The 14,095-nt window shown below is 33.6% G+C and overlaps 1 protein-coding gene across 1 annotated transcript in view; it reads right to left on the bottom strand.

Moving 5' to 3' along the window:
* Nucleotides 1-12,435, bottom strand: part of LOC128211551 (SMC5-SMC6 complex localization factor protein 2-like) — a 31,974-nt gene extending 19,539 nt beyond the window's left edge. The window contains exons 1-3 of the mRNA XM_052916464.1: nucleotides 12,220-12,435; nucleotides 5,698-8,221; nucleotides 537-653 (exon numbers count right to left, since the gene is read on the bottom strand). Of these exons, the coding sequence (XP_052772424.1) occupies nucleotides 537-653; nucleotides 5,698-8,218 (2,638 nt within the window). The 5' untranslated portion in view covers nucleotides 8,219-8,221; nucleotides 12,220-12,435. The remainder of the gene's footprint in view (nucleotides 1-536; nucleotides 654-5,697; nucleotides 8,222-12,219) is intronic.
* Between the last annotated feature and the right edge of the window lie 1,660 nt (nucleotides 12,436-14,095).

The raw sequence follows: 14,095 nt of genomic DNA, 5'->3' as shown, positions 1-14,095 counted from the left end.
TCGAGACAAAATGTTCAGCTGTGCATGTTTTATTTAAATATACTAATACATCATCAAATAATTCACTGTTAAAAGTTAACAATGATGACATTAATCAAATGGTTAACATTCAGCCCAATAAATAATACTTGGTATTTTCATCAAACCACAGCAACCCGGACTACTGCAGGAAGTCAAAAGGTTAAAATTTGTTCCATTTCTCAGTTGGTCAAGAAATAAATTTTATTAACATAATATGGGCTGCCCTCCTCTTTTGCACATTCCAATTGGTACCACTACCACGTGTAACAAGTTTCATGTCTATGTGTGTAAAGGCCAACGATTTAGTTTTGACACCACATTACCAATGACACCAGCGCCATGCAAATACCTCAAATTAATAAATTAATAATTAAAAATATTGACTACATTATGTCTTTAAATGACGGACACAATGTGAAGTATTTATTGAGGCTTTTTCAAACAATCGATTTTCTCAAACCCCCAGCCATCCCGTATAATCAATCAATAATAATTGTTATTATATAGATACCCACCTGGGCTCACCGGGGCTTTCCTGACAGTAGCCCCACTGCCCTGGGGTAGACGGGGTGGGGACTGGGTGTCTTCATCTTCTGGGTCCTCTAAATTAGCTGCATTCCCTTCATCCATAGCTGTTCACGCAGACAAACATTGCAAAAGCAATTAATATGAAGCCTAACCTGATATTAATATACTTAACTGTTAGACCAATGGAGAGAGTTACTTAAATCAAACCATAACTCTGGTAAAAAAATGCATGTGGACTTGGCTTCTAACTGCATGAGACTATCCTGACATCGTCTTTTATTAATTAAAAAAGGTAACTTGATCCATGAAGGGCCCTGTATAATAGCATATTTGACAAGGAGATAAATTTAAAGGTATGTTATCCGTCAGTTTGGTTACCTACTGATATACAAATATGCTCTTAGATCATAACCAATTTCTATGAGATTCTATTGCAATATTAAGGTTCTGTTCTGAAAATTTGCATTCAGTCATTGAAATAAGTCTTTTGGATGGACAAGCCCAAATTCATATACTACTGCTTGGCATTACATTTTTCAACAAGCCCTGCTGTATAAAACCCAAAATTTGAGCAAGCCCTGAAAGCGATTTTACCAGTCCATACAAAATACATATCAATAATTTTTAATATCTAAAACGTAATACACATCAAGGGAGTTAACTTTGAGAATATGGACCAAAGAGTTATGGTTATACAAATAGGTGCAAATACATGTATATTGCCACCAATTCCATTTCTGATGTCACTCTGTTTCTATTCAACATATTTGTTTGTCAAGGTAGGTACTTTCGACACAAAATAACAGTTTGTTTATTTCTTGTGCACAATTTCATATTGTCATTAATCAATCTTGCAATTTTATTGACTTTGTTGACAAATTTTATAAACTTTTATCAAAAAAGGGAGACAATTTGTAAAAATTGGGTCCCAGAGTTGTGATTCTTGCAACACTCAAATTTTCACATTGTTATATATATATACTGATGATTCAAGTTTCATTCTATTCCATCTTGGAGTAGGTCCCAAATTTCATCAAGCTGTTCAATTTCTAATCAGAAGTAAATTCATTTGTTACAAGGGAGATAATTACAGAACAGTAGGCCAAAGAGTTATGGTTATGATGTGCACAAGTCAAACATGTTCCCCAGAGACTGTAGGCTTGGGCCCAATCAGCCCAAACTTCCTCTTGGGCTCTCAGAAGTGACACCAGAAGTGGTTTTTACCCAGGCAACAGTCTTGAGAGTGATTCATATAGGTAAATAACTGTCTTTAGCAGTTAACTAAATAGATAGAAGATAATTGTTAGTTTCAGTGTAAGATCGTAATATAATAACCGAAAGTCTGTATTTCCAGGGTGAAATATATTGTGATATTTCATTGAAAAATAAAAATTCTTATTATTTTTTGCCTTAAAGTGATTCAGAAAATTGTGCCAAATTGTATGTGAATGTAACATAATTTCGGAAATGACATCATTGAATATGTGTGCCCTGTGCACATTCACTTTTGATTGGGAATTGGGAGTAGGCTAAAATTTCAAAGCAGTTAAAATATCAAACGTTATTTCACTCTTCACACAGTGAAATATCATTTTTATTTCACTGATAAAAAAATTCTATAAACCATCGAAAGCATAAAATAAATTAGTATAACCTAAGCGCTACACAAGCTTAATTGGTAAAGTGCAATCATCTATCTAAGGTGCTCTTCTATAATATATCATATTTATAATATACATGTATATGTTAATTACTTAATGATATGTCTAATATTAAACAGATATTGGGTCAATTTTTCAGAACATTTTTTTTTAGTTAACAACGTTGTTAACGGCACTTTTGTTAACTTTCAAATCTTTATTGGTCTGGAAGTTTGATGGACACACAAGTATCTGTATCCATACAACAATTCAGCTGTACTTATTTTATTTAAATATACAAGCACATCATAAAATAGCCCAGTTTAGAAGATATCGTTAATCATGTCGTTAACTTTACAATGTTCTGAACAATTAGCCCATTGTTTACTTTTCTAATAAAGGAACACTTTGTCAGAGTTTGACAACATGCACTATTTCATCTAAAGCCAAAGTTAGGTTAATTGAAATATTTGAATGGTTTGACTATTTTAAGTCATGTTATTTCGTGTGTGATTCTTTAAAATTAAATACCCCGTCGTTCACACTATTGAAATATATCAATTAACCTAACTTTGGCTTTAGATTAATGACGCAGATTTGAATATAACATTTGTTTGGAAATCACTATTACTTGGTGAAAATATAAATTGATGCACAAAAGAAAACACATTAATTTTAATGCGTTATCATGTTTAACTCATTTGAATTTTGTAATCAAAACAAAAAAAGCTCATCATTTGTGTACATAGATAAAAAAATAGCCTTTATAAATGGGGTTTTAACTAATAGCCAAGTGGCCACAAATTCCCAGTTAAAAAAAGCGTCAAAAAATATCTCATTGCATGCTGGGATGTTTTCAACGTATCACATGACCCTAAATTCAACAAGCAAAGCGTGTGTCATATTTCAAGGCATGCAATGTGATATTTTAGCAGTTTTTTAAACAGTTTTTATTAATAATTACACACATTTAAGTACATGAATAACATTTTGAAGTTATGTCAATGAAATGTCTTTGAATGTATAGAGGATAATTGTTTGTTTCAGTGTAAGATCGTAATAGTTATATTGACTTATGGTGTTCACGAGGTGAAATATATTGCAATCTCACACTGAACCAAAAAAAAACAAAACTTTTTATTATATGCCTAAAAAGGACATTTTATGACAGTTTATTGTTGATTTTTAGAAAAGCGCACCAAATTGTATGCAAATGTAATTCATTTCTATGTACCAGCCCTGTGCGCGCTGACGTTCGATTTACATCATTTGGTATTTAGAGCAGCCTAAAATTTCAAAACAGTGAAAATATCAAAATGTTATTTCACAGTTGGTTACTTAATACTAGTGTATTGTGAAATATCATTTTTATTTTACTGAACTATCTCTATAAACCACATAGTCATATAATAAAATGTTTGTCTTAAAGTATTTCTATTGTTCATCTTTAAAGAAGCCGACATTATAAATGCCCCTGAAATGTACAAATCCCTTGCTACCCAACAGAAGCTAAAATTAAGCACAACAGTTACAGTTCTTACTGATCGGCCAAAGATTATTTTTAGATTCTCATCGACGGTCACTCAGTCATAACCCCTATGCCAAAACTTTTATTTTCTTTATAAAAAAATTCAGCCTACTGAAAAATTGGTCAAAAATTTGGAAAAAAGGCACCAATATTATTATGTACCACATAATGCTTCATTAGAAAAATAAATTCTGCCTATTAAATTTGAAATGAAAATCTAAAAATCTCTTTTCTCTGGCATAAACATATTACATATACAGAATGTGAAATGAAAGGTACAACAAGCATGATCACTGAGGCATTTTTCAGCTGTTTTTAGCAGTTAGCTGTAACCCATTATAATAATGCAAAATTTTAATAATCTTTTTCAAATGAACGAATCTTTGAAAATCAAGAGTGCTGTGGAGCAAAAACAACGCTTGTCTGCTGTTGTTTTTCAGTCGAACAATGCCCATTTATAAGTTTACCGTACTTTTCTGGTAATTTTCCAAAATTTTTAACATTTGGAGACATGATTTCCAATAACTCCAGGCCAGCTTCCAAACATTATTTAGCTAGAGTTCTCAATAAGTTTTTGTTGAACTGTCTGAAATAGTAAACTCACCAGCTACTACTTATTCTTAGTACTTAAAATTCACTTACTTTTTCCCAAATTTGAACCGACCCAATTGTTATTTGAATCACCCATTTAAGCCGGCAGCTGGACCTGGTTCTTATCGAAAACACCACATAGCCCCAAAAAAGCCTCAGTGGTAACAGAATACATTTTAACAAACCTATCATATTAAGTTCTTGTCCATTTTAATACTGAAAGAAAGAAATAAAAAACATGGTTATGTTGTTGTAGACATGCTATATCAAAAAGGAAAAAGTTGCTTTGCATCAACAATGACATGAATTTGTGCATTCATTAGAGAAGTGGTGCCCTCACAAATGTTCCTCATACTTTATGGCCAAGTTTTGTGAGATTGGATTTCCTTCAACATCTATAAACGAAACATATGCACAAGTTTCATAACACTTGAGAGGCCCTGTTAAAATCTATTTATAGATTTACCTGTTTGAAAGTCATTGGAAATAAGCTATGGCCATTGATCAATGAAAAGATATCTGGATATATTGATTACGAGTCTGAGGGCCTCAAATATTTGAATCAGTGAGAGGTGAAATACGGCAAATCCATGACAGTGCTCCGGCAATGATTTGAAAAGGGCAGGGTGCTAGGTCAGAAAAGGCACTTTTGATTTGCACTAAATGAGCCTTACCATATTTTTAGGCACTTTCAAGGGACAATGTTCAATATATATTGTGTATGTGTGGTAACTACTTTCAATACTAATAGTTTGTTATAAATACCTTACCTGTTATATTCATTTTACTTATTTTATTGAATGACAAAATTATGTATATATTTATTTTAATATTAATTTCTTAAAATTGACTCTGTCAAACAAAAGGGTAAAGCAGGGTGTAGTAAAAAGGGAGCAGGGTGCAGGAAAAGGGACAGAGGGTGCCCAACCATGGTATTAAGGCCTAGGTGGATCACTGCATGACACAGTCCTTGCTCCATGTTAACAACAACATTGTGGTTTGCTTTTAAGGTAAAGACTCAAATTCCCAAATTAGTAAATGCACAAACTTTGTCAATGGATACAAAACATTGGATGAATGGATGCGAAGAGTCAGATGATAAAAACGTGCGTATAATAATACATGTACAAGCAGCTCTTATTAATCAGAAAACGTAACAGAAAATGATGTTCTAAATTGTAAAATACTGCCAAATCATCGAATGGCAACTGGCAACAAATACTGATGTAAAGTTAGTTGACTGTAATGGTAAACCTAAGTATATCATCAATAGTCATCGATATTTTGATGTTGGTTATATAAACTGACCAATAAAATCTGCCAAGTACATGTACAGTAAAATGTTCATTTAAAAGCCTCAGGGATTTCACATTTCCGCAAATGTATTACCTGAACATTCATTTTCCCTTATGGTGTTACAGCCTTTCATATTAATTGAGCTTTTGTTAACAGAGTTGTCATCTTTCAATGTTAGAACCTTTGACATTGTTTCTTCAAGATTTACAAGCATGTCATGATATTTTTCTGATGAATCCAGTTCCATTTCAATACTTGAATAAACAGATTCTTTGTCTAACATAGCAGCATCTTTCTTAACTTCACTTTTATCCAGACTACATTCTTGTTCCATAATAACATCAGCACAATCAATGTTCTCAAGATCAGTAACACCAGATGCTTCAATATGTTCATCTTCTGCTCTTTCTATATTTTCTATCACATAGCCATTATCTTGACCATCTTTTGATTCAGATTCAACTTCTTTTAATGCATCTGTAATTTCTATTTTATCATCATTATCAGGACCCCCTTTTGGTCTTTCTGTTTTGCTCCTATCATCAAATTCCACCCCAATTTCTTCTAATGCATCTTCTATTTCTATCTCATTACCATTATCAGGAACACCTTTTGGTTTTACATTTCCACTGATAACATCAAATTCAACTTCAATTTCATCAAATTCATCTTCTCTTTCTATCTCATTGCCATTATCTGGACCACCATGATCAAGTTCCTTCTGATTGCCATCATCAAATTCAGAGTTCATATTTGTTGATTGGTGTGCAGTCCATTTTATAGACAAAGAGGCAGCCTGTTCAGCTAGCAAGTTTCTCATTGGAGACTTGTTCTTAATCTTCTCCATGACTCTTTCCTGCAATTGTTGAATACTTGGTAACGGTATGCCACTTTGATTTTCTGTGTCAACATTACCTCCACAACCAGCATCTTCTCTGCCAAAACCTTCACAATTTTTAACATCTTTACCATCCAATTTAACTGATGTGTCATTTTCAGGTTCTAAAAAGCAAGCAGAACTTGAATTTGTTTTTGACATTTTCTCAGATAGACAAACATTGTCAATCCCATGACTTACATCTGAAACATTTTTTACAAGAATCTTGTCTTCTTTTCGTTGATTGTTATGCAATGGGTTCCCTTCTAGATTATCAAGTTTATGGTTAGAAGCATTGTGGGTGCTATCACAAGATAATGGTTCTTCTTCATTTTCAGTTAAACCATGTTTTCCACTAGTCTCTTTAAGTGTTGCAAATAGATTTAAGACAGGTTCTTTATCTTCCTTAGCTACATTAGGTTCTTGCTCTGTTATTGCATTGACTTCTGTTGTTTCTTCTGTAACTGAACTCTGTTCTTCATTGTCTAGTGTAATACTAACAGTTACACTCGATTCTTTTTCAACAGAGTGCTTATTTATTTCAACTTTTTCTTTAGAGTTCATCTTCACCGGACCTGTTGAACTCTTCTTTGTTGAAACATCTGATGTAGAAGGATTATATTTTGGTGAAAAAGTTTTCACTGAGGTTAAATTCCTATGGTTTTGTGCAGTAAACGCTTTTTTGCCTCTACCACTGCTAGAGTTATACTGTCTTCCACTAAATGAGCTTGGTACAATTCTTCCTCTGTTGTTGTAGCCTCGAGATTTTGACATTCCACCCAATTGATTGAAATTCTGCAGTCCATGAGATCGTTGGGCATTATTTCTTCCACCACCATAAGGTCGATCATATGCATGATGTCCTGGACTTTTTCCTGGCAATAACTGATTTAATGGCTGATATCTTTCTTCTGGCAATGACTGATCATAGGGCCGATATCTTTGAGTTTCTTCTGGCAATGGCTGATCATAGGGCTGATATCTTTGAGTTTCTTCTGGCAATGGCTGATCATAGGGCTGATATCCTGGAGTTTCTTCTAGCAATGGCTGATCATAGAGCCGATATCCTGGAGTTTCTTCTGGCAATGGCTGGTCATAGGGCTGATATCTTTGAGTTTCTTCTGGCAATGGCTGATCAAAGGGCTGATATCTTTGAGTTTCATCTGGCAATGACGTATCATATGGCTGATATCCTGGAGTTTCTCTTGACAATGACTTATCATATGCCCGATATCCTGGAGTTTCTCCTGGCAATAACTGATCATATGCCCGATATCCTGAAGTTTCTTCTGGCAATGACTGATCATATTGCTGATATCCCCGAGTTTCTTCTGGCCATAATTGATCATAAGCCCGATATCCTGGAGTTTCTTCTGGCAATGACTGATCATAAGCCTGATATCCTGGAGTTTCTTTTGGCAATGACTGATCGTATGGCTGATATCTGTTAGTTTCTTCTTGCAATGACTGATCATATGGCCGATATCCTGGAGTATCTTCTGGCAAATAGTCAACATTATCAGATTGTGCATTGTTGTAATAATGTCCACTGGGATTAAAATGTGGTCCTCGCTGTTCATGCACATGAATTAACCTAGTCTGCATTGAGGGGTTAATACCAGTTTCCCTACCCATCTCCCAATCTTCATACCTCTGACCTGTCTGGACCGTTGGTAGGGACCCTCCATACGCTGGCTGGGTATATCTCGGCCTATGACCATTGTACCAGTCACCCATATTCTGATTAATTGGAGGAAACACACTTAATAAAGGCATCATATAGCTTATTCAAAGGGTTAATGGCAAACAGTTCTGAGTGAAATTATATATAGAATCACATAGAACTTGTTCAATGACACCCCTTTAATTGTTCTGGATAGAATTAACTTTGATCTGAACAAAATCAATGGTCAGAGAAAACTGGTACAAGATTGAAGATATATATGTATATATAGTAGGTCATGCAAAGGCACAGCATTCTTGAAAAATTATGAAAAATCATTTTAACAGAATTGAGTCAAATCTTTTATTATCATAAAGAAGTGAACTCATTGAATTTAGAACCAATAATACAACAAACAATGCATTTTAAGTATGATATATGTTAAATCAAATCAAATGAATCTAGAACAATATTTTATAGATATTTCACAATATTTCATTTTTTGAATGATTTACAGTCAAACCTGTAATAAGTGGCCACCTTTGCGAAAAGGTCAAAGTAGCTGCTTAAGACAGGTGGCCATGCACTTAATCTAGGTGGGAAATTTCTGCCACTTAAGCTTCGTTTAAACAGGGGTCTATTATAATATATATATCTTAAATAACAAATGACTGGCACACAAATTACAATGTATAATGTCGCCTTATCATATTTATTGTTGTTAAGGTCAAACTTGACATCTAAAGATGTTAAAATACAAATGTAATTTAATTTACTTTATTCCAAAATTATAAATTATATAATACAAGAAGTACATGTTCATATATGTACATTACAATAACAAAAGTAAAAAAATTCAAAATCAAGGCATAGAAAATATAAATGTATAGCAAATAACACAATTTGCAATTGACTTGAATAACTAATGACAAAAACAAAAATCCGTATACACAATTGTACATCAAAAAGTTCACTTTTTAAAAAAAAATCATCATTTTTATTTTCTTCACACCAGTGTCTTATCAAAATTGCGAAAATAAATCCTGACGTGTCAACATTATCCTGCCTTCTAATAATTCATAAACTCAACAGGTTCTGTCAGAGTCAAACACTAGCGATTTGTCTTGCTGTTACCCATTATAAAAAAATAAAATCACACACAATGCATATAGTAAATGTATGTTCACAAAAATAGAAATCTGTGCACTTTGTCAAAATTACAACTTGTTTTGTCACTTAAAGGAAAACTGTAAATCCATAATAACTGGTGTTCTTTGTTTGTTTTTGAACATTAGCTTTGTAATTAATAATGCATATTCATGTATCTTTTCACTAATTGAGTTATTTTTTATCAAAACACTTGCCAATGTGTTAAAAACGTAATTCCTCGGTAAGTAAACACATGGGGCTATCTTGTGATGTAATACACAATTTAATTGGATGACACAAATGTCCGAGCCCAACATATCTTTTCCATATAGACTTCTTTTTAATTACAGCTGTGTATTGGAAAACACACTATCTAATTGATTATCACATCTTGATAATAAAATAGTGGAAGTGTCAGAGACAGGGGATTAGTGGCTGTTAATTAGTGCCAAAATGGCCTTACTGGATCATAGGTTAGTGACCTTGGATGCGTTAGTCAGTTAGCGGCTTAATGTATATATTTATATAGTAAAAACGTACAGAAGAAATTTGGAGTGGCCAGGTTACACAGGTGGCCACTTAATACAGGTGGCCATCCAACCACGTTTGACTGTAGTATCATATTAATTGTTAGAAAAATGAGAAATATCTATAACATATCTTTAGGGGTGCTCAATTCAACAATTATTCCGAATCATTGTAGTCAAACTGAAAATATAGCACACACATAGCAGTCATACTAAGAGCTATATTAGTATGGTACTCACGGAGCCAATACTTGGCCCCATTCCAAATGCCATTAAAATCTATGTTTGTAACTTTTGCAAATTAAATCCCAAGCTCCCAACCTCAAGCACCAAGTATCAAGTTATAAAGCAGAAGACAACTTGTTTCATTTTTTTCTTTACATTTTTGGGTTGGTAGGTTTTTGGACTGTCAGAATCTTATTCCGTTTTGACCAATGGAGCACCCCATGGATAAACTGAACAAATTGAGAATAAGGACACATACTAATATGTATTGATTAACTAACAGGTCTAGGATAATCAGATTTTTGCAGATTTTTCATGATGATTCATTTTGTGAACAGTCTAAACAAATTGCTAACATAACATTGGCTTGTCTACTTCCATTTACATACATGCCATATCCCCCGGAGGGGGATAAAATCCCCCGGAATTTCGACCCATCCCCCGGTCTCCCGGAGGGGGATGAAAATCCCCCGGAATTAAAGTGTTTAAAATTACGCAAATTTATCACAGGGTTTAATTATATATGCCTGTTTACAGTTATAATGCCCTTCCTGTCTTGAAGCTTAATTGGATTATCAACTGATGGTGTGTTTTAACAACACCTACTGGGTGACACTTAATAAATCAGCAGGGCACATTTCATGTATTGTTTTGATTGAAACTGACAGAATTTGCGTAAGAAATGTCAATTAGACTGGTCAGATAAAAGGACGATTTTCATTGGTTAAAACTGTAATATTTATCCAATCAGAGAGGATGTAACAAATTAAAGCGTTCTTCATAACATGTGTCATTGTCATCAAAAGGATTGATAATTTAAATGTGACAGTAAATTATTCAGTAAAGAAAAGGATTAAAATAACTAATAGACAATGCTGTTCTTTGTTATGCCTCACTAATATGTTTACATACATGACATTGACCTTCATCGCAAATATCGGAAAATAACAGAACTTCCAGAAGAGAAACTGAAAGTAGACAATTCGGATGAAATGACTTTTATTTATTTATTATGGTGGTGATGTTTTTATTTTTTGATCAATGCCAAAAGAAGATATGTTTATGAACTCAAACAATAAATTATGCATTTGCTTTTTATCAGAAGCAAACAAATCTGACTATTTGGGAATTGAAATGAAAAATATTGATAATTCATTCCATTCTCTCTATTAGTCTGAAAGTCATCATTTATGATCATAGGCAGCAGATTTTGTATCCAATTTTAGAGGAAGGCAAGCCCATTAAATTGTCTCTGAAACATATTTTTCTGTTAATTTAGTATTCTATTTTGCAAGTGAGTGATTTTATTATGCAATATGGTTGTGTCTCATAAAAATATAGATGAAGTGCTGGAAAAAGGGGTAAACAAGGTAAATTGGCATGTGTGTCATGCCCGTAATGCTACATGGCGATGATAAAAATCCCCTGGTATGTGACCAAAATCCCCTTAAATTCTGGACATAATCCCCTCGGGAGCCTTTCAAAATTATGGCAATTTGTTTTTTCTTTCGTACTTGCGTCTTAAAATACTTTGAAATTTTGCTGAATTAGATCTGCTAAAAAATCCCCCTGAATACTACCAAAATCCCCCTGAATTTTCAGACTTTTGAACAAATCCCCCTGAATGGTCTCCAGAAAATATGGCATGTATGCATTTATGCTTGCACACTCATAATGGACATGTTATAATCATAACGCTTCTGCATGGACACTGGTTGATTTGAACATTTCAGTAATAAATATGCATATCCCATAGCATGGGTGTATGTTTTTTTAAATGACAATTGAATGACACCAGCTTCCAAGTGAACTTTGCTATGACAATATTGGAGTAAAAAGATAAATAGAATTCACCAGTTTTGAGGAAGAGCAGCTTTATAGTTGCTCTCACAAAGTTGCATCCATACTTAAGTCAAAACCTTGAACCAGCTCTGTATAAAACCATTACTTTAACTGAGTGCCTTCTAGTTTGATGATGTCTGCATGAATGTGATTATTCAAGACCAAATAAAAAAGTCGCGAAAATATATGACATTTGTGGAAATCAACTATTTGACAAAATGTACGTTTAACCTCAATGGCAGTAAGATCATATTACGATTTACTTATTTTTTCACATGAAATGCTTCATGTTGAAAATGTTTTGAAAGAGAGAAATACTGTCAAAATCTTACTAAAATAGTGTGTCGACTTTTCTTAGCAAAAGCTTCTGCTACATGTATATACCCTAGTGGTTAATAAGTTAATACTTCCGCGTGCAACATATTATTTTGATTTTTTTAAATTCCAGTGCTACTTGAAGAAAATTAGTCCAATAAATGGTAATTATGCTTTGAAATGATAGAATAATTTAGACATTTCTTCTTTTGTAAAGTAGGGTGTAGTCTTTTAAAAAGTGAAGACGGACGGTACATAGAGATACCGGATTCCCCTAACTACTGGAATTCAATGGAATCCACTAAATTCTACAATTGTAGAACCAATGACCCTTGGTAAAAAGCTCGTCAACGAAAAAGGGCGGTCATGAGAGAACGACTTTATATATCATCATCATCATCATCATCATCATCATCATCATCATCATCACCATCTTCATCTTCATCATCATCATCATCAGCAGCAGCAGCATCGCACGCAGCAGTTGGAAAAGCTTTGCACAATTAAAACATTCAATGTTAATTAACTCTTTGGTTAAAAATATATTATTAAAAACAGACAGAGAGAATTTAAATGCCCCCCCCACCCCCACTGTATACATGTGTAGGTTTTCATATAAAATAAAGACTAAGGTGAAAGAGTGTATGCCCAGACGGGGGTCGAATCCAGTACCTTTACACCACAATAGACATCACAACTGCATCGAATACGCCGTGGCTCGAAGGCATGCAAGGCTGTTGGGAATGTCCTATACGGCTAAAAAGAACCATTTTCCGACCTTTATTTCATCTATTTGGTATACATGTATTAAAACAATTATATTAATTGTAGCAAATCTTATTTGAAAGTAAGAGGGCATCTTTAAACGGTGTTGAAAGAAAGGCTTGAACACAACTACATTGTATATCAGGGGTATACGATCAGCTTTAATATCACCTTTCGAAAAGCAAATATGTTTTCATTTGCAACCCAAGGCTACATATTTTACATGAGTATAGCCATTTAAAAAAAGCAGCAAAAAAACAACAACAACTGATACGTAACGCGCATTTCGAGTGATTTCTAAACAGGTATTAATTTATAACGCCACAAAAATGTTGACTGTATTTAAATGTATCTTATGAACTAAAACAAACAGACTGTGTCAATTACAAAGTATGCGCAGTCAAATTTAACAAAACTGATAAAGTCTGACGGATACGTTGGTTACAGACACAGACACAGATACGTTACAGAGGCAATAAAATAGAGCTTCTTTTCGTGTATTTACGTCTATATGCACATGGAAGTGTGTCTTCTAGGCTGTTGTTAACATTTGCCTGTGTGTGCTATGTATTGTAATCTTCAAAAGCTCGAGACTCTATTTGTGTTGTAAACCAATTGCAACATATAAAATTGGACGTTTTGGTCTGTTTTTAACTTTTTATTGATTCCAAGTGTCATCATTTTATGTGTTCTCTACGATGTGTATCTCATTTTCAGTCACCATACAAGAAACAAGAATCTTTTTTCAAGGTCGGATAACAAGAAAACTAGCCCAATTTTCCGACATCATGTCTTGGAGGAAACCACTGAGTGACTATAACTCCGTGTCATTAATGAAAAGCTTGATGGGGGATGTAAAATTGTGTTCATTGATAAATACATTGGTGAAGACCCAGTGCACACACTAGAATATACAATGAATTATGTTTTAATAGATGGCAGTAGTGAGTAATGAGAAATAGACACTCGAATTGCTGAAATATCATATATATCTAAAGAACAACGAAATAAAACGTAACAAGAAAATATTATTGTAACGTTATTCTTTAAAAAAGGTTTATAAAACAAATAATGTAAGGTACTTTAAAGGGACTCGCTATTTTTTTTGGAGCAAAATTTAGTTTTTCC

This window comes from Mya arenaria, chromosome 12, assembly GCF_026914265.1.
Source record: "Mya arenaria isolate MELC-2E11 chromosome 12, ASM2691426v1".
NCBI classification, from domain to species: Eukaryota; Metazoa; Mollusca; class Bivalvia; order Myida; family Myidae; genus Mya; species Mya arenaria.
Note: the sequence above shows the minus strand (reverse complement) of the source record. Positions and strands in the feature narration are given on the sequence as shown.